At 46.5% G+C, this 27,549-nt stretch overlaps 1 protein-coding gene across 18 annotated transcripts in view; it reads right to left on the bottom strand.

Annotated features, from left to right (window-relative positions):
• Window positions 1-20,658, bottom strand: part of FAM193A (family with sequence similarity 193 member A) — a 150,187-nt gene extending 129,529 nt beyond the window's left edge. For 2 of the 18 annotated variants that reach the window (XM_081579256.1, XM_081579268.1), the window contains exon 1: window positions 19,837-20,658. In XM_081579256.1, coding sequence (XP_081435382.1) covers window positions 19,837-19,851 — 15 coding nt within the window. In that variant the 5' untranslated portion in view covers window positions 19,852-20,658. Of the gene's footprint in view, window positions 1-17,668; window positions 18,036-18,151; window positions 18,535-19,233; window positions 19,464-19,565; window positions 19,755-19,836 lie in introns of those variants that run through there. The other 16 variants (XM_081579246.1, XM_081579253.1, XM_081579307.1 and 13 more) reach the window with 14 other exon arrangements.
• Between the last annotated feature and the right edge of the window lie 6,891 nt (window positions 20,659-27,549).

The following is a 27,549-nucleotide window of genomic DNA, read 5'->3' as shown; positions in this document are numbered from 1 at the left end:
CACTGTTACGACTTCAAACATGGCTGCAAAATACGTAGGTGCTGTTTCACTTCTGTCTGCTTAGCCTGTAAACACTTTAACTGTGAAGGCTATCTGCTTTCCTTGTCTAACATCTCAAGACACGATAACCACTCTGGACACGTCGTTAGTGAAACTGGATAAAGCTTCACAGTTGAATAGCCTCTGAGCCAGTTCTCTGCTCTCACCCTCACTACATGGTGAACAAACAGCTGATACAGGAGGTAGTGGTGGCGGCTCTGCCATCAGTTTCCTTGTTGTTTCCTATGCTTTCGTTACTGGCCTTCTCTCCAATGCAGGGTTTCTTTTAAGACAACCTGTTTTGTGAGGCCCAGTTTAATTAAAACCAGCAGTCAAAGTAATGAACTTACTTAATGCGCACTCGTGAACTGCCGCAGGTGTCGACACTCTGCTAAGGGCACAAACATCCTCTCTCGCCTCAGGACACCGCAGGAATCATTCGAGGCTCCTGATTCTGAACTACGGATCAAGTGTGGGTGTCAGCCTCAAACCACACTAAGCGTCTATAAAGTGCAACATCTTGTCTGAAAATAAGAACCAACCTGCTCTTCGTGCGGCCCCAGGGAGCACCTCACCTACTCCGAGTGGGCCTCTGCATATTCCACACGCCTGAGACCCCTCCCGTGGGCGATGGGCAGTCTAAGTGTGTGACCACAGGAGCGGCAATCACACGAAGTTTATGATACAACGTTGGAAAGACCTTCAAGATTAATATCCAGCACAAACTTCTCACCTGACAGACGTGTCCAACGTACAACCACACAGAGCTGGCCTGAGATCTTCAGACAAAAGCACCTCTTGCTAAGTTTTCTAGCAAACAAACCAATAATATCTAAGCCCTACTTCGCAACATGGAAAGAAGAGTTAAGTCTAAACATGGACCAGCTGAGTTCACTCACACAGATGAGGGGGAAACAGGCCTCCACACCATTCAGTGAGGACGAGCACAATGTCAGACTTTAACCTGACCTCCGAGTTTCTGACTAGGATCAGAAACCGCTACCAACAACGCACGGCAAAAACACCACGTGTAAAGCTGAGCCTGAGAGGAAGGAGTGAACACAGACCCCCCTGTACGAGGTGAATGCTTAAGTGTAGGAGGAGAAGAAGCAGGACAGTGCCGTACAGAGAAAGGCGCGAGAGAGTTCCAGAAAGGCACGTGTAATCAACGTCAGATGCAACAAACTCAAAGGATATCAGGACTGAAAGACAACCACAGGATTTGCTAAGAAGATCACAATGATCTCTGGGAAGGCTGCTTAAAATGGCAGGTGAAAGAGGTGGGTAAGCAGGGAAAATGGGAGTTGAGGGTGAAGGAAGAGAAGCAAACAGTGCTAACCAGTATTTCAAGGGATCTGGCAGCAGTAAGTGGAAAACATCAGACAGAAATGTGGTTAAATGGTTAACAAAGGGCAAGAGACAGACTGAGAGGGAAGGAAAAACGGTAAGCTCAAAATCTCAATGCTCACGAAAACAACGCAACACAGGAGGAAGGGTTCAAGACAGGCAAGGACGAGCGATGTGGAAAGAGGCCACGCTCACACACACATTCTGCCGCAAGCTTCCAGGGCTAACAGGCTGGCTCAACTCTATGAGTTAGAACCTCCGGAGTATAGGATTAACTATGAAAAAACAAAAAAGACAATGTTTTCTTCCAAATTAGAAGACAAGAACAACACGTTTCAGGAAAAAGGGAAAGAAGGAGGAGTTTCCGGAGCTCCCATCAGCTGGCTGGGTCTCAGAGGAACACTTTCTCAGCGGGTGCCGTGTGCCAGGTAAGCCTCGGAGCTCACTTTAGAGAAAACATCTCAGCAAACCAGGGCCTGCGATCCATTCTAACCCGGGGCTGTGGCCAAACTGAGGGCAGGCATCGAGGGACCCAGGCTACTGAAGGCAACAGCTGCCACGTGGACAGGAGGTGTCCTCCTGGAGAGACGGCAGTGAGAGGGCAGAGAAGCACGCGCAGCGCTGAGCAGCAGCAGCACCACAGGGCCGGCCGCGGCGGTCCTCGGGTTCCGAACCCACCTTTCAGTGCAGGGGACACAGGTTCCATCCCCGGCCCGGGAACTAGATCCCACATGTTGCAACTAAAGCTCCCACAGGCCCAATGACAAGATCCCGCGTGCCACAGCCGACACAGCCAAGCAAGCAAGAATTTAAAAAAAAAAAAGACGCAGCACCACAGGGCACAGCCCGCTCCCGCTATGCAGGCCACACCACGCGAGCAGAACCCCGTGGCTGCTCCGGTGCCAGACACAGCGGGTGGCAGCAAGGCGGAAGGAAGCTGGCGGAGAGCAAGAAGGATGCGGACCCGCCATGCAGCCCGAGTCTGGGAGGCAACGCACAGGAGGAAGAGCAAGGAAAGGTGTCACCAAGGACGTGCGAGGGCTTCCAGCTGCTCAGGCCAGCGCGGGTTCATGTGTAGAAAAGATGAAGAAAGCAGGAGCCAAGGCCGGCTTAGAGAAAAAGGGACCATGCGCAGCCTGGGGTGAGAACAAGCAAGACCAGAGCACCAGCAGGAGTCTGTCTCTCGGGCAGCTAACGGTGAGTGATAAACACACCAGGAGCGGAAGCTGCGAGTGGGGACCCTCACCAGGACCACGACAGGCACTTCCAGCTCGACTCTGTGGGCCTCAGCTTCCTCAGGCAGCGAACACTGTCGGGCAACAGACGAGTGCTCTGTCGCTGTCCCGCTCAGCTCCAAAGCTCTGTAAGTCTCTGGCCTGCCCGTCCCAGCACCCCAACTGGAGCAGCATGGGGACCAGCAAACATGCAAACACACGAAGGACAGTCAACACGTGCTTTGCAGACATGCGACTGGAATGACTGGTTGACAGATCCCACCTTCCTGTTTTCTCTTTTTGAAAGTGAGATACACTGACTTACCATTCTTTTAAAGAAACAGAGAATATTGGGGAGTTCCCTGGTGGTCGAGTGGTTAGGATTTGGCACTTTCACTGAGGTGGCCCAGGTTTAGTCCCTAGCTGGGAAACTGAAACCCCGCAAGCCATGTGGTACACTCAAAAATTAAAAAGAATACTGACTGTAGCTACAATTTAAGCCACTTAATGAGTGATGTTGCTTTTCATGCTTTTAAAACCAGACACCAACAACAATATTATAAGGAGCGTCAAGAATCCACTTACAGGATTTCTTTATCCAAGGCAGCCAAGCAGCTCTGGCAGAGGGCTGCTAACCCCCTTCTCTAAGCTGTCCTGACCATCGACTAGGGATACACGGGCACCGACAGGTCACGCCTTTTAGGAACCTCCACAGAGGGGGCTAAACGCTCAGCAGGAACTTGGAGAGAATGTTTCCCCTGCCAGGCTATTTCACCACAGTGGGTTAACTGCCCAGCACTTCTAGAGAAAAAACTGGGGGTCACTAAGTGCAATGAGATGTCCTGGATTCAATCCCAAGAACACAAATACAGTATTTGCAGAAAACTTAGTGAAACCCAGAAACAGTCTGTAGTTAATAATACGGTACCAATTGTAATGTCTTAGTTCTGACAAACATATCAAGGTTAAGGGAGATGTCAACATTAGGAAAAGTTGGCTGAAGGGAGTATGAGAACTCTCTATACTAACTTCACAACTTCTCTGTAAGTCTGAAATTACTCCAAAACGAGAATTTTATTAAAGAAAGATCCTGGGTCATCAGAAGTTAAACCTACTAACTTCTTATTCAGCTTCAACATGTAACTAATAATGTACTCAAATTGAGAGAAAAATGTTCTTTGCGTTCTATGAATGAGAAAAAGTTCATTTCCACAGGAGATGTGATACTTAAAAACCACAAATATTACTGGAATTACTCTAAGATAATCTAGAAAGCGGGGAGCTAGACCGTTAAAGAAAGCAGAGCACCAAAGAATCGATGCTGCCGCCTCTGGTGCTGGAGAAGACTCCTGAGAGTCCCCTGTACAGCAAGGAGCTCAAACCCGCCAATCTTAAAGGAAATCAACCCAGAATACTCACTGGAAGGACTGATGCTGAAGCTGAAACTCCAATATTTTGGTCACCTGATGAGAACAACCGACTCATTGGAAAAGTCCCTGATGTTGAGAAAGACTGAGGCGAGAAGAGGGCATCAGAAGATGAGATGGTTGGATGGCACTACTGATGCAATGGAATGAACTCGGGCAAACTGGGAGATGATTAGGGACAGGGAGGCTCGGAGTGCTGCAGTCCCTGAGGTCTCGAAGAGTCGGACAGGGCTGGGTGAACAACAACAATCTAGAAACTGACATTAATTTGTACAGTTAAAAAAAATGTCTTGTAGGCCAAGGAGATACAAATTATTCTATTTCAGCTCATTCTGGTTACACAATCTCTAAAATAAAGTCGCCCTGTGCCTCCATGTGTATTCAGAGGCCGATGGAGTCAAACACGAGAGCAGCACAGAACGCAGACAAGCGCCCCCAAACAGACTCTCACTCAGTGATCTAACCGGGAAAAAAGGCCACACATGAATAAGAATATTTCTAGTAAATGAAATACAAATAAAGATGAAGAAAGGAATACGCATGATTGACGAAACTTAATCAAGCAGCTGTCTATAAGAAATCCACTGAGTAAAAGAACATAGGTAGGTTAAAAGTAAAATAATAGAAAAAGCTGTATCCCACAAATACCAATTAAAATATACTAAAGTGGTTCTGTTAGTATCAGACGAAGTACACCTAAGAGCCAAGAAAACCACCAGGGGTAAGAGGAACATAACCTAAATGAAAAAAGAATCAAGTCACCAAAAAGACATACCAACCATAAATGCATATGCACCAATGACAGAGCTCTGAAGTACATAACACAAAAACTCAACTGTAAGGAGAAACCAAGAAAGCCACAATTTCAGCCTGAGACTCCAACACTCCTCTCTCAGTGACGGACAGAACTAGTAAACAAAAACCCATCAAGAATATAGAATTAACGTGTAACCCACTCACTTTGCTGATACACCTGAAACACAATGTTGTGAATCAACCACACTCCAATAAAAACTCTTTTTAAAACTAGAATTAAACAAAAAAGTTTAACTTGACATTCAAGCAAACACTCCACTCAGTAACAGCAGAATTTACATGTTCTAAAGTACATAAGCAATACTCACCAACACAGATCATAAAACTTAAAAATTTTTTAAAGAATTAAAACCATAAAAGCTGTTCTCTGACCATACTGGAATTAGACAACTCAGTAACATGACAAATTAAACGACAATCTTTTTAACTAATTATTTGGCTGCGTCAGGTCTCAGCTGCAGCACGCAGATCTTAGGTGACGTGTGCAGTTTCAGTCTAGCTGCAGGCACACGCCGTCCCAGTTCCCTAACCAGGGACAGAGCCCCCGTGCCCTGCACCGGACCACCAGGTAAGTCCCTGAACAACAGATGTTTAAATAATACCAAAGAAGAAGATTCAAGGGAAATTAGAAAATATTTTAAACTGAATGAAAATCAAAGTACAACATACCAAAATTTGTGGGATGAAGCTAAATTCTGACTTAGAGTATATAGCAGGTACCTGTGTATGTATATTAGGAATGTACATTATTATTAGGAATGTATATTACGTTATCATGAAAATACGTATTTTTAAGAAAGAAGAACAGTCTCAAATCCAAGCCTCTACTTTAAGGAATTAGAAAAAGAAAAATCAGAACAAACTCAGAGCAAGAAATAAGACGAAGAGTAAAAAATAAAATTTTCAAAAATTTTTTAAAAAAATTAATGAAATAAAAACAAAGACAACAGAAAAAAACAATAAAACTAAAAGCTGGTTCTTTAAATGATTCCCTTTTGATTGTGATTGAGATTCTACTCAATACTGTGTTACTTCTGTTCAATCTAATTATAGTACCTACAACTGGGTACAAGTCAAAATTCATTTATGAAACATACATAATAATGCCTCGCTGTATATACAAAAAAAACTCCTTGTTAAAACGTCTGCCTTCTTCCACTAATCTAGAGACTTTAGCTGAGCAACTAGCAGTTTAATTATCTGGGCTATACCCACGAGGTTGATTTCAAAATATTATTCACAGCATCAGGTCTAAAACTGTAACTTTGGTGTTTACCTTGGTGACTTTATTTGTTGTTTACCGTTGCCTTTCTATGAGATTGGTTAATACTAAACAAACTCATATGGTCAGGACCTTTTTTACAAATATAATAAAACAGGGGGAAAAAATAAAAAGCTGGTTCTTTAAAAAGATTAAAAACTTGAAAAGCCTCTAGAAAGACGGGCAGAAAAGCGAGAAGACAAACAGACAGGATCAGGAATGACAGAGCGAACACAGAACCCTCACCGACACCAACAGGACAAGAGGAGCGCTGCAGACAATTCCACACACACTGGGCGAGGGGGACCAACCCTCTGACAAGCACAGGCTGCTAACGGAGCAGGGAACGACTCTCGATGTGCTTTATGAGGCCAGCATCGTGCTGATACCAAACCGGGTAAGGAAAATAGAAGAAAACTATTTCCATATCCTATAAAAGCAGATGCAACAAGGGACTTGCCTGGTGGCCCAGCGGCTGAGACCCCATGCCCCCATCACAGGGGGCCCACAACTAAAGATCGAAGGCCCCACGCACCACAGTGAAGACCCAGAGCAGCCAAGTAAATGTTTTTTTAAAATGTAAATCCACAAAAAAATTCCCAGAATACATGATTTTAGTAAGATCAACAGATAAAAGTTGAACACACAAAAATTATTAACTTTTATACACTAGCAACGAATAGAAACAGAAATTCTTCAAAACACCATTTACAGAAGTTGAAAAAAAAGGAATACTTTATGAATCTAACAAAACATGTACAGGATATGTATGCTGGAAACTATAGTACAAAACACTGATGAAAAAAATCAAAGATGTGCTGTATGTCAATGCTATCTCAATTTAAAAAAATCAAAGATAACCAAATAAATATAACAGAACCACATACTGTGTTCACAGACTGGAGGATTCAACACAGTATTCATGTCAATTCTCCACCAAACTGATCTATAGTTTTAAACACAAAACACTGACAAAAAGGTCAGAGATGTGCTGTTTGTCAATTCTATCTCAATTTAAAAAAAAATCAAAGATGACCAAATAAATATAATAGAACCACATACCATGTTCACAGACTGGAGGATTCAATACAGTACACATGTCAATTCTCCACTAAACTGACCTATAAGATTTAAGGCTACTCTAATCAAAGCCCAGTAGAATTATTTGTAGACACGGACAACCTGATTCTAAAATGTATGGAAAAGTGAAATGACCAAATAGTAAAAACAATTTTAAGTTGGAGGAATCATCTTACTAATATTATGAGACCCACAGTAATTAAGACAGTGTGGTACCGGCAATGAGACAGACTCATACACAGATCAATGGAACAGAATACAATACAGACAAACGAGCTCAACTGATTTCTGACACAAGTGAAAAATCAGTTCAATGGAGAAAGGGTAGAACAAATGGGTTTTGAATAAACCTGACATCCATCCTACCCAAATCTGATACCTGATACGAAATCAACTCAAAATGAATCACAGATCTAAACGTAAAACTATGGCATTTTTAGAAGAAAATACAGAAAAAAATCTTTATGAGATTTTATAAAACAAATAGTTCTTAGACATGATTCCCCAAAAGTATGATTTATAAAAGAAACAACTGGAAAGCTGAACTTCATAAAAATTTAATTTTTCTCTGCAAAAAAAATAAAAAATTAAAGACAGGCTACTGACTGAAACTTTTTTTGCAAATCACAAATCTGACCTAAGATTCATAACAAGAATTATCAAGAATTATCAAAAGTCAAAAGTAAGAAAATAAAACAAGTAAAAAAAAAAAAAAAAGCAAAGTCTTAAACATTCCATCCAAGAGGGTACAAGAACGACAAATATATGAAGTGCTGAGTAACAGGAGTCATTAGGGAAATGTAAACTAAATCACAACACCACTACACACCTATTTATTAATGATTAAAATAACATCTCAGGAGGGCATGGCAACCCACTCCAGTATTCTTGCCTGGAGAATCCCATGGACAGAGGAGCCTGGTGGGCTACAGTCCACAGGGTCGCACAGAGTCGGACACGACTGAAGCGACTTAGCACAAAATAACATCTACTGACAGTATCGAGAGCTAGCATGGATGCAGAGCAACTGAATGCTCACGGACGTCAAAATGGTACAGCCACGCTGAGAACAGTTTGGCAGTTTCTTATAATGTTACCACTGACCCTGCTCCCATTCCTTGGTATTTACCCTAGAGAAATGAAAATTTACTTTCATACGAAAACCTGTACACAAATGTTTTACAGCAGCTCTATTCATTACCATCAAAAACTGAAAGAACCCCAATGTCTACCAACGGAAGAAGGGATAACAGCAATCCACCCATACAACAGAATACTACTTGGCAGTGAAAAGGAACAAGCTACTCATACCTGCAAAAATCTGGATGAAACTCAAAGTGACTATGCTGAGTGAAAGGAACCAGCCTCAAAACGTCACAGACTGTATGATTCCATCTATGTGACTTCCCAAGAAGGCAAAACCACAGTAACAGAGTCACGACTGTACCGAGTTGGGGAGGGGGAGGAGAGGGACTGCACAGGAGCAGCGGGAGGGAGCTGGGCACCGCCTCTGCTCCGTGCCCTCACACGGACACACGAAGCTGGGCAGCTGGAGGGAGCATCTCTGGGCACTGCCTCTGCTCCGTGCCCTCACACGGACACACGAAGCTGGGCAGCTGAAGGGAGCATCTCTGGGCACTGCCTCTGCTCCATGCCCTCACAGGGACACACGAAGCTGGGCAGCTGGAGGGAGCATCTCTGGGCACCGCCTCTGCTCCGTGCCCTCACAGGGACACACGAAGCTGGGCAGCTGAAGGGAGCATCTCGGGGCACCGCCTCTGCTCCGTGCCCTCACAGGGACACACGAAGCTGGGCAGCTGGAGGGAGCATCTCTGGGCACTGCCTCTGCTCCGTGCCCTCACAGGGACACACGAAGCTGGGCAGCTGAAGGGAGCATCTCTGGGCACCGCCTCTGCTCCGTGCCCTCACAGGGACACACGAAGCTGGGCAGCTGGAGGGAGCATCTCTGGGCACTGCCTCTGCTCCGTGCACTCACAGGGACACACGAAGCTGGGCAGCGGGAGGGAGCTTGTCTGGGCACTGCCTCTGCTCGGTGCACTCACAGGGATACACGAAGCTGGACGTGGAGGGGGAGGGTTCCCCACTGGTCCAGTGGTTAGCACTCCAAGCTTTCACTGCCATGGCCCAGGTCCAATCCCTCGTTGGGGAACTGAGATCCCGCAAGCCACACTGCACGTGTGTATACACACACACACACGTGTATACATACAAACACACACAGACATATATAGAAGGCTTCCTGGTGGCTCAGTCAGTAAAAAGAATCTGCCTACAATGCAGGAGACCAGTCGCAATGCAGAAGATGCTGGTTTGATCCTTGGGTGGGGAAGATCCCCTGGAGAAGAAAATGTCAATCCACTCCAGTATTCTTGCCTAGAAAATTCCATGGACAGAGGAGCCTGGTGGCCTACCGTCCACGGGATCTCAAGAGTCGGACGTGACTTAGTGACTAAACCATCACACCCCCACACACACATCTATCTATCTATCTAGATAGATAGAGCAATATTGCATAGGAACCTGGAATGATATGTCCATGAATCAAGGTAAACTAGAAGGAGTCAAACAGAAAATGGCAAGAGTGAACGTTGACATTTTAGTAATCAGTGAACTAAAATGGACTGGAATGGGTGAATTTAACTCAGATGACCATTATATCTACTACTGTGGGCAAGAATCCCTTAGAAGAAATGGAGTAGCCCTCACAGTCAACTAAAGAGTCTGAAATGCAGTACTTGGCTACAATCTCAAAAACGACAGGATGATCTCTGTTCGTTTCCAAGACAAATCATTCAATATCATGGTAATACAAGCCTACGCCCCAACCAGTAACATTGAAGAAGCTGAAGTTGAACGGTTCTATGAAGACCTACAAGACCTTCTAGAACTAACACCCCAAAAAGATGCCTTTTTCATTATAGGGGACTGGAATGCAAAAGTAGGAAGTCAAGAGATACCTAGAGTAACAGGCAAATTTGGCCTTGGAGTAAAGAATGAAGCAGGGCAAAGGCTAACAGAGTTTTACCAAGAGAACACACTCTTGCACACACATAGCAAACAGCCTCTTCCAACAATACAAGAGAAGACTCTACACATGGACATCACCAGATGGTCAACACCGAAATCAGACTGATTATATTCTTTGCAGTCAAAGATGGAGAAGCTCTATGCAGTCAGCAAAAACAAGACCAGGAGCTGACTGTAGCTCAGATCATGAACTCCTTATTGCCAAATTTAGACTTAAATTGAAAAAAGTAGGAAAAATCACCAGACCATTCAGGTTCGACCTAAAACAAATCCCTTAGGATTACACAGTGGAAGCGAGAAACAGATTCAAGGGGTTAGATGACAGACAGAGTGCCTGAAGAACTATGGACGGAGGTTTGTGACACTGTGCAGGAGGCAGGGATCAAGATCATCTGCAAGAAAAAGAAATGCAAGAAGGCAAAATGGCTGTCTGAGGAGGCCTTACAAATAGCTGAAAAATGAAGAGAAGCAAAAGGCAAAGGAGAAAAGGAAAGATATCCTAATTTGAATGCAAAGTTCCAAAGAATAGCAAGGAGAAATAAGAAAGCCTTCCTCAGTGATCAATGCAAAGAAACAGAGGAAAACAACAGAATGGGAAAGACTAGACATCTTTTCAAGAAAATTAGAGATACCAAGGGAACATTTCACGCAAAGATGGGCTCAATAAAGGACAGAAATGGTATGGACCTAACAGAAGCAGAAGATATTAAGAGGTGACAACAATACACAGCAGAACTATACAATAAAGATCTTCACGACCCAGATAATCACGATGGCGTGATCACTCACCCAAGCCACACATCCTGGAATGCAAAGTCAACCGAGCCTTAGGAAGCAACACTACGAACAAAGCTAGTGGAGGTGATGGAATTCCAGTTGAACTATCTCAAATGCTAAAAGATGATGCTGTGAAAGTGCTGCACTCAATATGCCAGCAAATCTGGAAAACTCAGCAGCGGCCACGGAACTGGAAAAGGTCAGTTTTCATTCCAATCCCAAAGAAAGGCAATGCCAAAGAATGTTCAAACTACTAAACAACTGCACTCATTTCACACGCTAGCAAAGTAATGCTCAAAATTCTCCAAGCCAAGCTTCAACAGTACATGAACCGAGAGCTTCCAGATGTTAAAGTTGGATTTAGAAAAGGCAGAGGAACCAAAGTGCCAACATCTGTTGAATCATAGGAAAAAGAGAGTTCCAGAAAAACATCTACTTCTGCTCTACTGATTATGCCAAAGCCTTTGTGTGGCTCACAATAAACTGTTGAAAATTCTTCAAGAGATGGGAATATCAGACCACCTGACCTGCCTCTTGAGAAATCTGTATGCAGGTCAAGAAGCAATAGTTAGAACGGGACATGGAACAACAGACTGGTTTCAAATTGGGAAAGAAGTACATCGAAGCTGCATATTGTCACCCTGCTTATTTAACTTAGATACAGAGTACACCATGAGAAATGCTGGGCTGGATGAAGCACAAGCTGGAATCAAGATTGCTGGGAGAATACCAGTAACCTCAGATACACAGATGACACCACCCTTATGGCAGAAAGTGAAGCAGAACTAAAGAGTCTTTTGATGAAAGTGGAAGAGGACAGTGAAAAAGTTGGCTTAAACTCAACATTCGGAAAACTAAGACCATGGCATCTGGTTCCATCACTTCATGGCAAATACTTAGGGAAACAATGGAAACAGTGACAGACTTTATTTCTGGAGGCTCCAAAATCACTGCAGATAGTAACTACAGCCATGAAATTAAAAGCACTTGCTCCTTGGAAGAAAAGCTATGACCAACCTAGACAGCATATTAAAAAGCAGAGACATTACTTTGTTGACAAAGGTCCATCTAGTCAAAACTATGGTTTTTCTAGTAGTCATGTATGGATGTGAGAGTTGGACTATAAAGAAAGCTAGGCATCAAAGAATTAATGCTGTTGAACTATGGTGTTGGAGAAGAGTCTTGAGAGTCCCTTGGACTGCAAGGAGATCCAACCAGTCCATCCTAAAGGAAATCAGTCCTGAATATTCATTGGTAGGACTGATGCTGAAGCTGAAACTCCAATACTTTGGCCACCTGATGCAAAAAACTGACTCACCAGAAAAGACCCTGATGCTGGGAAAGACTGAAGGCAGGAGGAGAAGGGGATGACAGAGATGAGATGGTTGGATGGCATCACCGATTCAATGGACATGAGTTTGAGTAAGTTCTGGGAGTTGGTGATGGACAGGGAAGCCTGGTGTGCTGCAGTCCATGGGGTCGCAGAGTTGGACACGACTGAGTGACTGAGCTGAACTGATAATATATTGATAAATAGATAGATAAAACTACATGTTAATTTTTTAAATTAGCATATAATAAAACCACTTAGAAAAATTCTAACGGTATCTACTAATGTCAAGCCCCATGTATACTGAGAAATTCCACTTCGGGTTTACACTCAACCAAAAGGAGCACTCTATTCATTAAAATACATGTACAGGAATGTGCATATCAGCCTGATTTGTATCAGTCATGAAATAAAATAAGCCAAATGTCCATCAATATTAGAACGGTTAAGTTGCAGGATAGTCACACAGTGGAAACTGCATGCCATGAAACGGAGTGACGAACTGCTGCATCAACAACACGAATGTAACGCAAATACAATTGTTGAGCCCACGAGTCCTACCACAGAGCACTTTATGTGAAAATCAAAAACAGGCAAAACACACCAGCACAGTGAGGATGACGAGGGGAACACGGGCACATTCCAGGGCAGTAGGAATGTTTATCCGTATTGCACATGTCAAAGTACCGGCCCCATGGGTGTGCACACACAGGATACTGCGCACAGACGCTCCCTGCGGCTCTACCGCTGCCAATCTTTGCTGAACCACACCAAGTTCTAGATCTTTACCGGACCTACTTCCTCAGGTCACTGAAGCAAATGCAAACCAGGGGCTTCCCTGGTGACTCACTGGTAAAGAACCCGCCTGCCAACGCAGGCGATATGGGTCTGATCCCTGATCCAGGAAGATCCCAGGAGCCTCGGAGCAGCGAAGCCCGAGTGCCACACCACAGGAGCCGGCGCTCTAGTGCCCAGGAGCCGCAGCTGCTGATGCCCGCATGCCCCAGAGCCAGTGCTGACCAATGAGGCCACTGCAGTGAGGAGCCCGTGGACTTCAACTCGAGTAGCCCCTGCTCACCACAACTAAAGAAAGCAATAAAGACCCAGCCCAGCACCCCCTCCAAAAAACAATGGGCCCGAGCGAGTAATGACTGAGAATCATCTCATCGTGGTAGCTATTCCTACAGCACAGGGAAGGCTGCTACGTACCCCAGTGTGCCCCCAAGACCCACAATCACACCATCCGACCAGAGGATACACTGTATGTGTTGTGTGTTAGTTGCTCAGTCGTGTCCAACTCTCTGCGACTCCACGGACTGGGGCTTGCCAGGCTCTTCTGTCCACAGGATTCTCCAGGCAAGAATACTGTAACGGGTTGCCATTTCCTTCTCCAGGAGGATACACTGTATGATGGCCCTTAAATGTTAATATTTTAATTTTTATTTTCTTGGGTTCCCAAATCACTGTAGATGGTGACTGCAGCCATGAAATTAAAAGACACCTTCTCCTTGGAAGAAAAGCTTGGAAGAACAGCTTATTAAAAAGCAGAGACATTACTTTACTGACAGAGGTCCGTCTAGTCAAAACTATGGTTTTTCCAGTGGTCATGTATGGATGAGAGAGCTGGACCATAAAGAAAGCTGAGCGCCAAAGAATTGACACTTCTCAACTGTGGTGTTGGAGAAGACTCTTGAGAGTCCCTTGGACGGCAAGGAGATCAAACCAGTCCATCCTAAAGGAGACCGGTCCTGAATATTCATTGGAAGGACTGATGCTGAAGCTCCAATACTTTGCCCACCTGATGTGAAGACCTGACTCACTGGAAAAGACCCTGATGCTGGGAAAGACTGAAGGGCAGGAAGGATGAGATGGCTGGATGGCATCACCGACTCGATGCACATGAGTTTGAACAAGCTCCAGGAGTTGGTGACGGACGGAAGCCTGGCGTGCTGCAGTCCACAGGGGCACAAAAAGTCGGACAGGACTGAGCGACTGAAGAGAACTGAAACAGTAATAACATTTTCTTGCCAGTTTTTCAGCAACAAAAAAGGACTTAGGTTATTATCAACACAAATGCTCCCTACACACCATGTTGTCTGATTTTAAAACTGTAGTATCAATGTTTGAAAATGTACCTTGATCTGTATCCCAAACAGCTTCATGTCATAAACCTCTAAGAGCATTACAAAATAGCCCTAAACTCCCATCTGAGCCCTCTATAAGTGTACATTTTATGTAATTTGATACCTCAACAGCTAATGTCATGGCTCAATTTCCACAATACAAAAACTTTGGTAAATAACGTGTGTATGAGTTAATTTTGCACCCCGATTCAAATACAGAATTGAGATGGTATAAATATTTTTATTTTCTGTAAACAGTTGAATATTTAACTGTTAAAAGGAGGGAAAAGCCAAAATTAGTTTTATTTGCAAAAGAAAAAATGATGGTAGTATCAGGATGTAAAAATATCATTCACCTTTTTGCTCCATAAGTAGCGTTTGTTGTAGGAGTCTTAAAGCTTGAGGCATATGCAAAAAGGAAAAAAACCAGCCATCAGAATTTCCACCACAAAATATTTTGATGTATATCCCCTATCAGACTCTCCTATGCAGATATATATACACACCCATATAAACACACAGATACTTAACAAATCAGAGCCTCACTACAGACGCTGTTCCCGCCAGTGTTTTGCTTTCTCGGCCACGCTGTGATTCAGTCCCTGACCAGGGACTGAGTCCATATCCACAGCAGTGAAAGTGTGGAATCCTCACCAATGGACCACCAGGATATTCCCACACACACTGTTTTTTTATTTTGTAAGCTTCTCTCTTCACTTAATGCATCATGAATATTATGGAAATTAAATTTTAAAATACAGATGCAAAAAAGCAAGATATTTTCATGGTATCCTTCACCTGCCAACTTTTCACGCAGGGCTAACTCTTGATCGTCACATCAGAGCAGACCAGCACACTTGGCTGTTAGAACAGGACTGGTCCAAGATGCATGTCATCGTTTTTACATGATCGCTTCACAAGTGAGAGAGCTTCATCGATAGCATCCTGCAGCAGGGTCCCTGTAAAGCCAGCCAGGCCAGCTTCCTGACGACAAGGGTCAGGTTCACACACAGCCCCGCGTGCCCAAGCACTGGGTAAGCACTTTGCAGCTTCCAGCTGTTGAATTCTCCCAACAACCCGAGGAGAGGAGCCGGGAGCCTACACAGCAGGGCCGCGTGAGGCTGTGCCTTAGGGCAGAGGGCCCAGCAAGTCTGTGTCCCCGGGCCCTGTGTATTTTGTGTACAGAGCTGTGTGTGGGCCGAAGATTCTACACCCATCTTAGTCAAAAGGCCAAGAAGTTATGGGCTGAAGACTCTAGAAGCCAAGTTATGTTTTCCTACTTATCCCACAGTCCTCATTTCCCTGCAGAAGCCAAGTACAGGTGGACACGCTCTCTTTGCCTCAAAGCCACCTCCGATGAAGGCGGTCCTGGGTCCACGCTCAGTGCCATGCCCAGCACACTGGGCAGTGGCACTAAGACCCCCCTGGGAACCCAGACAGCCCTCTCACTCGCACTTGTCTTCGGCACCTTCTGCCCTGGTGAACCCACGTGAGACGGGAACCAGGCGCCCCAAGAACCATAAGCCTTCCTGGGAAATGCAGGGCCAGCACCCATTTACCGTTACTCGTTGACCAACACCGTTTGGGGTGCCTGTTCTGCCCCAGATAAGGTGTCCCAAAAAGCTCACCATCTGAGGGGAAACAATGCAGAGATTTCAGAATTACACGAAGAATTTTTATGATTGGTGTCACCTGTTACCATAAACAGTATCTTTGATGCATTATTATTAAAACACTTGTAAAGTAATTTTAAAACTAAAGACACAGCTTTAAAACTTCAAAGTATAGTAAGAGAGACTATTTTCAAGGAGTAGGTCACAACTCAACAGTACATAAGAAAATAATCTGTGTATTACAACCACCATTATTGTTAATGAAAATGAGCGAAAAAGATGCCAGAAAGTATCAGAGTGCCGTTCTGTAAAGCCTGCCATGTGAGAGCGTGTATGTGTGTGAGTGCAGGGTGTGCAGAGCACTACAGGTCTCAAGGTATTTAGTTCCTATAGTGGGTCACGGTCAAAACTCTGAATTCGTAAATTTAACAGAAAAAAAAAACGGTCCTGTCAAGATAATACTAGGCAGACAGTTATCCAAGTTTGAAAAGAGTCATTCAAATAATAACTGAAAGGTTATTTTAGCTAAATAATGTAAAGTAAGTGAGAATTATTAAAACCAAGAATAATGGTATGAAAGGCTACTGTAAGAATTTTTATCATGCCACCAATTTGTTTTTACTAAATCAATAAAAATGGTGTATTTTACATCCAGCTGCAGCCAATATTATCAACATTTTTGTAAAGAATTTGCTCAAGCAGACCTCCCTGCCTCCCCTCCCCAGAAGCAGCAAACATGGCCCTTAATTTGCACTCCATCCATGCAAATGCATAAACCTCACCCTGTATCCCAAGAAGGACACCAGTTTCGCTCTCCAGTGTACTGGAAAACGGCAAGCTCTGGAGACTGTGAAATGCAGGGCTGTGGCCCAAAACAATGCTGACAATATAAAGAAAGTTCCAACAATTGCAGAGAACACTCAAACCCCTATAAGCTACAACTAGGGGACGACAGAGGAAGAGATGGTAGGATGGAATCACTGACTCGATGGACATGGGTTTGGGTAGACTCCGGGAGTTGGTGATGGACAGGGAAGCCTGGCGTGCTGCAGTTCATGGGGTCGCAAAGAGTCGGACACGACTGAGCAAATGAACTCAACTGAAAGCCCACACACATTACTGTGTATTCAGATAATAATATCAGCATCAGAGAGCCATGCTATATGCAATGATTTCTTATCTGTTCTCACTACCTATCGTTTCAACACAACATTTACAATCCCGCATAAAACAATTTCTGTCTCAGAAACCGGCACACAAATAAATACTCCTTATGAGGCTTTCGGTTGTTTTCACTGCTGCAAATGTCGTCAAAGCAACTTAAAACTGTCTTAACAACACAAACTCCTGAAAAAAAAAAAAAAAATCCATTATCTTTCAGCAGACGACTGAACCAGTGGAAATGACCGCCAACTGCATACCCGCGTACCAGTACTGGGTCTTGCAAAGTGTTGTGACCAAGAGCGGAATAAAAGGGGCAGCCATCCACAGCTAGCAGCGGCGATGTGTGCTAGCTGCCTTCAAAGACAGAACAAGAAAGAAAAAAAAAAAAATGATTCAAATATATACCTGAGTAACCAGACCACTCATTACCTCTATACACACTTTCCAAAGCAGGGGGTGAAGCGCCAGGGCCGCCACTTGCGAGGGCCGCCAGGTCTCTTTTTTCAAATGACCGTTTCGGAGGAGCACAAGAAAACTTGGAGGAGGCGCTCGGCGATGATCGTCCGCCGGGCGCGGAGGAAGGAGGTGGGCACGCGCGGCGAGCCCCGCTCGCGTCCACCTGACGCCCAGTGCCTCTCAATCGCACCCGAGTAAACCTCAAGGACGGGCCCGGTGCGGGCCGAGGCGGCCCCCGCCCGGCCCGTGACAGCGCCGCGCAGGTGGGCGCCGCGCGCTCCCGGGAGATGCGGCACCTGGCGGCGGCGGCGGCCCGGCCCCGGGCGCGGGGCGCCTCCCACAGCCCCGGGCCACGGTCCCCCGCGCCGGCCCCGCGGGAGGCTGTCAGGGCGCGAGCCGCCCCGGCTCCCGGCCCCGCACCGTTACCGCCCCCGCCCCCGCGCCCCCGCCGCTTACCTCAAAGTAGCCTCCGGGGGCGGCGCCGCCCGCGCCCGCGCCGAGGGGCCCGTTGGCCGCTGCCGCCGCCGCCGCGCCGCCCGGGGCCGCCAGGCCCGCGGCCTGGGAGCCGCGCAGCGCCGCCGCCGGGCCGGCCTTGCCGCCGCCCGCGCCGCCGTTGCCCCCGCCCGAGCCGCCGCCGCCGCCGCCGCCCCGCTTGTTCTTCCGGCGCTTGGCCCCGCGCTTGGCGTCGGCCGGACTCATGGCGGGCGGGCGGGGAGGGCGCGGAGTGGGCGCGGGGCCGCGGGCGGCGGCGGAGGGCGGGGAAGGCGGGGAGGCTGAGGCGGCAGCGGGACACGCTCTGGCCGGCCGCGGGCGGGGGGCGGGGGGGGCAGGGCGCTGCGCGGGGTCGCCTCCGGGCGAGCGGACGGGCGGCAGCTGCGGGGCGGCGGCTGGGGGGGAGCGACGGCGAGTCCACCGGGCCCGGCGCCGCCGCTGACCAGAGTTAGAGTCCAATATGGCGGACACAAGGGGAAAGGGATCCCAGTTTACGTCGGGGGAGGGGGAAGGAGCGGCGGGGAGGGGGAGGGGTGTGGGCGCCCTCCTCCCCCCCCCAACGCCCCTCCCGCCTCACTCCGCCCTCTCGAGCGCCTCTCCCCCTCCGGCCGCGCCCTCCCCGCCCGCCGTTAACACGCCTCCGGCACGTGGGGCACGCCGGGAGCTGGAGTCCGCGCGCCCGAGCCCGCCGCTCGGGCCTCCGGGTGTGGGGACTACTATTCCCGTCAGGACGCGCGCGCTCAAGCGCCCGGACGCCACGAGGGGCTGCGGCAAGGGAAGCGAGATGCGGAGGTGACGTCACCCCAGGCCCGCGCCGCGCGGCCCTCCCCTGCCCGCCCGCGCCGCGCGGCTTTCTGGGACTTGTAGTCGAGCGGCAGGGCCCGGCCCACCGCGGGGCCGGGTGAGCGAACTACGAGCTGGCGGTGAGGAGAGTTCCGCCTCTTTGACAGGCTCCCAGACGCCCCCGCGCCCCCCGCCCCCGCCGCGGGTCCGCAGTACGGTTCGGCCCCCGGGATGGCGTCGGGCAGGCGAGCCCCTGTTCTGACCCGCCGGGAACGGCTCTGTGACCTTGGCCCGGCTCCGAGTTCGAATCCACCTCCTCCGCCGGCTGGCTCTGTGACCTTGGGCCGGGGCTCTCGCCTGAGTCCAGGTGACTCAGTGGGACTCGAAGGACCCGCCTCGGGGGCTGGGCCGCATTTCCGGACGGAGAGCGCTGGGCCTGGCTGCCGGCTGGTCAGGGGCCGCCCGCCCCGGGCGATGGGGCCGCCGCGAGCCTTCAGACCTAGCCGCTCGCTTAGAACCGCTGGCCTGGAGGCGCACTTCCCACCTCGCCTTCTTCCTGCTGGCGCTTTGCAGCCACCGCCCCGGCTCCCGGTACCTTGCGACCCTGCGCTGTCCCAGGGCGGTCCAGCCGTTCCTCATGACCTCGCATGCACCCGCCGCACAAGCCACGAACCCTGTCAGGCCCTCCCCGGCCCTGCAGTGGGGCCGCTCCGCCGGGACCCTCCTTCCTGGGCCGCTTGTCCGTCATCGGCAAGCCCCAGGTACAAGTCTGCCCTCAGGCTCTGACCACAGGGGGCCCTCGTGGGGCCGGGCGTTCAGGAGGGCTCCACCCTTCACAAACACCGAGACACAGAGACGGGTTTTACCTTACTTGGTTCCATGGCTGGTTACAGGGCCGAGATGCAGAGGAGTTTGGCGCTAGGATGTATGGTAGAGGGCCTTCATTTGCATTTCATCCTGGGCCCCACCGCCTTCATCTCTGGGCCTGCCAGGACTCACCGCCTCACCTTCACCTCACCTGCAGCCGCGGCCTTTTAATCCTCTGACCTATTCTTAGTGCCACAACCAGAATGAGCTAATATGATCAATTATGTAGACAGAAGAAGACCCCTCACTCCTCCTGGAGGGTCTTGAATGACCCTGCTGCTGAAGGTAGAGTTTGACAGGGTGGGTGGGGGTGCTTGTCTTAGCACTCCACTGGGTGGGCAATGTTTTGGGCTGCCCCCCTCCCCACAGCTTCCCTGATAGCTCAGTTGGTAAAGAATCCGCCTGCAATGCAGGAGACCCCCGTTCGATTCCTGGGTCGGGAAGATCCCCTGGAGAAGGGATAGGCTACCCACTCCAGTATTTAGAATCCGCCTGCCATGCAGGAGATCTGGGTTCCATCCCTGGGTTGGGAAGATCCCCTGGAGAAGGTAAAGGCTACCCACTCCAGTACTCTGGCCTGGAGAATTCCGTGGACTGTATAGTCCATGGGGTCACAAAGAATTGGACATGATCTAGCGACTTTCACTCTCCCCACAAGTCTGGGTCAGACTCCCCACTCCCACAGGCCCTGTGCTTTTGCTCGTCAGAGCACATGGCACTGGACTGGGATTCTTGGTGTTCACCAGTATCCCCAGAGAAGTCTAGTCTTTGGCGTAGGAATGTCTGCCTCCTGCACCTCTGAACCTTAGCTCCTGCCAGGCAGGGACTGGACACACATCAATCCAGTATTTGCTGGATGAATGAGTGACATAATAATGACCATTTGTCGAGCAATTTTGCACCGGCTACCCTGCTGCTGCATGCTCTCATGCAATCCGTACAACCATTCTCCAGATAGGCACCATTAGCCCTCCATTGTGGATGAGAAACAGAAGTTCACAGATGGTGCGGGGGTTTGCCCAAAGTCACCCAGATAATCAGAGGCAAGGCCCAGGTTCCAACTCAGGTGTGGCTCAGGTACGACTTGGTTTCAGCAGAGCACAGGATGATACAATCGAGTTCTCTGGTGCCTGGGGACAGAACCCCCTCTGAGGAGGAGAGCTGGACCAGAGCTGGTAACTATCAGAGCAAAGGCCTTTCAGCCATTCAAGACTGAAGCAGGGGAAAGCCCAGCATTCCCTGGGACCTAACAAAATCAAGGTCAGGTTTTATTCTAAATGGAGCTGAGAGTCATGGAGGGTTCTGAGCAAGGACTGTCATGTAGGATGCATGTTTCTGAGAAAACTCTGGCTGTTATGTTGAGAATGGATGTCAGGGGAGGAAGATTGGAGGCTAGGACACTCCTGAAGGGCACCCAGCAGATGGAGAGGGTGCTGCTGGCAAACAGAATTTACAAACAAGAAGCATAAAGCTTTCATTTTCCATTATCTACCCCTAAGGAAAAATTAAGACATTAAGGAGAAAATACTAAGGAATAAAATTTTGTCTGATAGAATTGAACTTTGGGAGGGCCACAAACCATTGTAATATCTAAGATTTCTTTCTTAAGAATCAGTTTTCACCTTTTGAGAGATATATTAGTCAGTGTTCTCTAGAGAAACAGAACCAATAGGAAACAGATAAGATTTATTGTAAGGAATTGGCTCATAAAATGATGGAGGCTGACAAGTCCTGAGACCTTCAGTCAGCAAACTGGAGAGCCAATGGTGCAGTCCAAGTCCAAAAGCCTGAGGACGAGGAGGGCCGATGGAGGTATTCTAGTCTGAAAGCCAGCCGGGCGCGAGACCCAGGAAGAGCTGATGTTTCAGTTTGAGTCCAAAAGGTAGGAAAAAAACAAATGATCCAGCTCAGAGGCACTCAGACAACAGGAGTTGTCTTTTTCTTCTACACAGGCCTTCAACTGATGGGATGAGGCCCACCCACATTGAGGAGGGCAATCTGCTTGACTCAGTTGACCAATGCAGATGTTAATCTAATCCCAAAACTCTCAACAGACACCTCCAGAATTATGTTTAACCAAATATCTGGGCACCCTAGGACCCATTCATGCTGACCTAAAATAACCGTCACAAGGGAGAATGCAGGACATCGAGTCAGGAGAGTCTTTGTATACGCTTAAAAGTAGAAGCAGCTTGGTCTGGCAGGAGCACAAGTGGTCACAGGGAGGCGTCACAGTGACCTTGGAGAGGCTTTAGGCATGGAGAAGGCCACTCAAAGCACCCTCCTGATTTGGAAATCTCTTAGAAACACTTGCAGGAAAAGGCGGCATATGTTGGATATTTTTGTAAAAGTCAAGTTTTATTACTTTCATGTGTACTATTAATGAAGATATGAATATGTGCTAATAGCACAAGACGATTTTGTAAGAAAAGTTAGGTGGGCTCATTGTCTCACAATTCATAATCAGGGAGCATTACACAATAATGAATCATTACCTTGAAAGCCTTTTCTAATTTGTGGCTTTATTAAGTCTGCAGAAAGAGCAGCTGAGCACCCCTGCTCAAGCCATTTCCTTGCCCCAAGTAGAACTAAGGGCAGTGAGCTCCCACCCACAGGCAGAGCACAGGAAATGCACTGCAGAGACCACAGAATGTGAGAGCAGCCATGGGCATGTTAACGTTGGGAGATCCCAAAGAAGCGGGCCGCTCTTGAGGATCACCCAGAATTGAAGCCCACAAGTCATAAGCTCTGCCCAGATGGAGCTTCTAATCAGCTTTTAATCACATTGCTTGTAAACATGAAGGAACAGTGAAGGATCACCAGTCATTTAAGAAATGGCTCAAGTGTGAATATGAAAAAATGTGTGGGCAGGGTGGGCAGGCAAAGACACTGTTAATGGAGAGAATCAAAAATTTTTTTCAAAAACTGCTAATAGCCTCAGAGACGTTTAAGAAAAGAGTCTTAAAAATTAAAATTATAACCAAAATTGTAAAAGAAATTCAATAGAAGGGCTACAAGATAAAGTTAAGGAAATTATTCAGGAAGTACAACAAAAAGAAAATTAGAAGGAAATTATACAGGAAGCAGAACAAAAAGACACAGAAAATTAGAAATGACTTAAAATCTCACTTCAGGAGTCTAACAGCTTTCCCCTAAGAATTCTAGGGGAGGACTTCTCTTGTGGTCCAGTGGTTAAGGACCCACTTTCCAGTGCAGGGAACATGGTTCAATCTTTGGTCAGGGAACTAGATCCTACATGCTGCAGGCAACTGAGCACCTCACCCCCCCCACCCCCGGCTCCAATTACGAAGCCTGCACGCTCAGTAGAGTTTGCACGGCAAATAGAGAAAGCCCTCACACCTGCAGTGAAGACCCAGTGCAGCCAAAAACATGAAAACAACTTGAGGGGGAACAATGGAGGGAAATGTCTTTTAAAAGAAAGAATATGGGGCTTGTCTGGTGGCCCAGTGACTCAGACTCTGCACTCCCAACATAGGCGCCCAGCTTCGACCCCCGGTCAGGGGATGCAGGCCGCAGCTAAAGGTCCCACGTGCTGCAGCTAAGACCAGGTGCACCCAAACAAGTGTTTTTGTAAGAAAATAGTAATTTACCAGAAATGAAGACTTGACCATCCAGACGAGAAGGCAGCTATGCTCCTCGGTATACCACCAACATGAAGGGCCAGACTGAGAGAGCCCACCAAGGAAGATGGTTAACTGTAGTAAACCAGAGATTAAAAAAAAAAACACTTAAAAACATTCAGAAGGAAAACCAACTCATCTAAAAAAAAAAAAAAAGGAAAAAAGAACCTCACTAAACCTCTTAATTAGTAACATTCAATGCGAAACAGTGATGCAGGGCCTTCAAAATTCTGAAGAAACACATTTAAGTAGAATTGTGTAGCCAGTCAAACTGTCAATCATGTATGGAGTCAAAAAACAATTGTGGACATACATATTGGGAGAAGATATTTCCAAATGATGTGACCAATAGGAATTAGTCTCCAAAATTTACAAACAGCTCGTGACGATTAACAGCATCAAAATAACCCACTCAAAAAATGAAGAGAAGACCTAAATAGACATTTCTCCAAAGCAGACATACAGATGGCCAATAAGCACGTGGAAAGATGTTCAACATCACTAATTATTAGGGAAACACAAATCAAAACTACAATGTGATATCACCTTACACCAGCCAGAATGGCTATCATCAAAAAATCTACTAACAATAAATGCTGGAGAGGGTGTGGAGAAAATGGAGCCCCCCTGAACTGTTGGTGGGAATGTACACTGGTGCAGGCACTATGGAGAACAGTATAGAGGTTCCTTAAAAAAACAAAAACAGAGCCACCATATGACCCTGCAATCCCACTGCTGGGCATGAAAGTGAAGTCACTCAGTCGTGTCCGACTCTTTGCGACCCCATAGACTGTAGCCTACCAGGCTCCTCTGTCCATGGGATTTTCCAGGCAAGAATACTGGAGTGAAAAAAAAAAAAAGAATACCGGAGTGGGTTGCCATTTCCTTCTCCAGGAGATCTTCCCAACCCAGGAATTGAACCTGGGTCTCCCTCATAGTAGGCGAACGTTTTATCATCTGACCCACCAGGGAAGTCATATATCCTTCTGGGCATGTATCCAGAGAACAACACAGCCCAAATAGATGCATGAACGCAATGTTCACTGCAGCACTGTTTACAATAGCCAAGACATGGAAGCAACCTAAATGTCCATCCTCAGAGGAATGAATAAAGAAGATGTGGTACATATATACAATGGAATATTATTCAGCCATTAAAAAGAATGAAATAATGCCATTTACAGCAACGTGGATAGATCTCAAGAGTGTCATACTGAGTGAAGTAAATCAGACAGAGAAGGAGAAATATCATATGATATCCCTTATGAACTTACTTACAAAACAGAAACAGACCTGACTTCAAGAGAACAAGCTTATGGTTACAGGGGTCGGGGAAGGATGGGGGTAAGGGATAGTTAGGGAGTTTGGGATGGACGTGTACACACTGCTCTAATTAAAATAGATAACCAGCAAGGACCTACTATATAGCACATGAAACTTTGCTCAATGTTATGTGCCAGCCTGAATGAGGGGGAGTTTGGAGAGAATGGATAGATACACGGATGGCTGAGACCCTTCTGCTGTTCACCTGAAACTATCATTTATTAATTGGCTATGTTGTTGTTCAGTCACTAAGTCATGTCCAACGCTCTGAGATCCCATGGACTCTAGCACGCCAGGCTTCCCTGTCCTTCACTATCTCCCAGAGTTTGCTCAGACTCATGTCCCTTGAGCCGATGATGCCATCCAACCATCTCATTTCTGTCACCCCCAGTCAGCTATACCCCCAATACAAAGTAAAAAGTTTTTTAAAAATTGTGGACATTCAAACTATATTTTTCAGGTAAGCAGACTAACATAGTAACAAGTCCTAAAATACCAGGAGGTCTATTTCTCACTTATCGCCTGAGGCTGTGAAGTGTCTCCCCTCCATTGTGAACCATGAACTTCCAGATGTTCAAGCTGGATTTAGAAAAGGCAGAGGAACCAGAGATCAAATTGCCAACATCCATTGGATCATCAAAACAGCAAGAGAGTTCCAGAAAACCATCTACTTTATTGACTACGCCAAAGCCTTTGACTGTGTGAATCACAACAAACTTTAGAAAATTCTTAAAGAGATGGGAATACCAGACCACCTTACCTGTCTTCTGAGAAATCTGTACGCAAGTCAAGAAGCAACAGTTAGAACTGGATTTGGAACAGATTTGTTCCAAATTGTCAAGGCTGCATATTGTCACCCTGCTTAATTTAAATTATATGCGGAGCACATCATACAAAATGAGGGCTGGATGAAGCACAAGCTGGAATCAAGATTGCTGGGGAAAATATCAATAACCTCAGATACACAGATGACACCACCCTTATGGCAGAAAGCAAAGAACTAAAGAGCCTCTTGATGAAAGTGAAAGAGGAGAGTGAAAAAGTTGGCTTAAAACTCAACATTCAGAAAACTAAGATCATGGCTTCTGGTCCCATCACTTCATGGCAAATAGATGGGGAAACAGTGGAAACAGTGGCTGACTTTATTTTGGGGGGCTCCAAAATCACTGCAGATGGTGACTGAAGCCATGAAATTAAAAGACATTTGCTCCTTGGAAGAAAAACTATGACCAACCTAGACAGCATACTAAAAAGCAGAGACATCACTTTGCCAACAAAGGTCTGTCTCGTCAAGGCCATGGTTTTTCAAGTACTCATGTGTGGATGTGAGAGTTGGACCATAAAGAAAGCTGAGTGCTGAAGAATTGATGCTTTTGAACTGTGGTGTTGAAGAAGACTCTTGAGAGTCCCTTGGACTGCAAGGAGATCCAACCAGTCCATCCTAAAGGAAATCAGTCCTGAATGTTCATTGGAAGGAGTGGTGCTGAAGCTGAAGCTCCAATACTTTGGTCACCTGATGGAAAGAACTGACTCACTGGAAAAGACCCTGATGCTGGGAAAGATTGAGGCAGGATGAGAAGAGGACAACAGAAGAGATGGTTGGATGGCATCACCGACTTGGTGGACATGACTTTGAGCAAGCTCTGGGAGTTAGTGATGGACGGGCAAGCCTGAGGTGCTGCAGTCCATGGGTCACAAAGAATCAGACATGACTGAGAGACTGAACTGAACCCTTTTCAAGTGTGTGACTCTGCGGCATTACCTACATTTACAATGCTGTACAGCCATCACCATTGTCCTTTTCCAGAATGTTTCACCGTTTCAGACATAAATGGTGCCCAGTGACTATCCCAAGGCCATGTCAACCTCTACTCTACTTTCTGCATCTATGATTTTGTCTATTCTAAGTACATCATGGAAGTGGAATCATCGTAGTTTTACTTTTGTGTGTAGCTTATTTCATTTAGCATGATGTTATCACTAGTCCATGTTGAAAGTGTGCATCCGAATTTCATCCTTTCTTCAGGCTGAATACTATTTCATTGCGTGGATTTACCACACTTTGTTTATCCATTCATCTGTGGATGGACATTTGGGTTCTTTCTACCTTTTGGCTGTGAATAATGTTGTTATGAACACTGATACACAAATATCTTAGTCCCTGTTTTTAATTCTTTTGAGTATTAATCTAGGAGTGAGAATTTTGTATCATACAGCAATCCTATATGTAACTTTTTCAGGAACCAGCAAACTGTTTTCTAGATCAGCTTTATCATTCATGTTTCCAGCAGCTATGTACAAGGGCTGCAGTTTCTGCACATCCTCACCACACTTGTTTTCTGTATTTTTGAAAATAGCCATTCTAATGGGTGTGAAGTGGTATCTGTAGTTTTGATGAACATTTTACTCATGACTAATGATATGATGTTGAACTCATGGGCTTATTGGTTATTTGTATGTCGTCTTTAGAGAAATATCTATTTTAGTCCTTTACCGATTTTTGAATTAGGCTGATTTTTTTGTTATTAAGCTGTAGGAACACTTTATATATTCTGATTATTTGACCTCAATCAGATAGATGAATTCCAAATATTTCCTCTTGTTCTGTGGGTTGTCTTTTCAATCTCCTAATAGTATCCTTTGATGCACAAAAGTTTTAAATTTTAATGAAGTCAAATTTACTTTTCCTTTTGTTGCCTCTTTTTGGTGTTATATATGAGAAAGCTTTGCCAAATCCAAAATCATGAA

The sequence above is a fragment of the Giraffa tippelskirchi genome, chromosome 1 (genome assembly GCF_054371585.1).
Source record: "Giraffa tippelskirchi isolate mGirTip1 chromosome 1, T2T-mGirTip1v1.2.pri, whole genome shotgun sequence".
Classification (NCBI taxonomy): Eukaryota; Metazoa; Chordata; class Mammalia; order Artiodactyla; family Giraffidae; genus Giraffa; species Giraffa tippelskirchi.
Note: the sequence above shows the minus strand (reverse complement) of the source record. Positions and strands in the feature narration are given on the sequence as shown.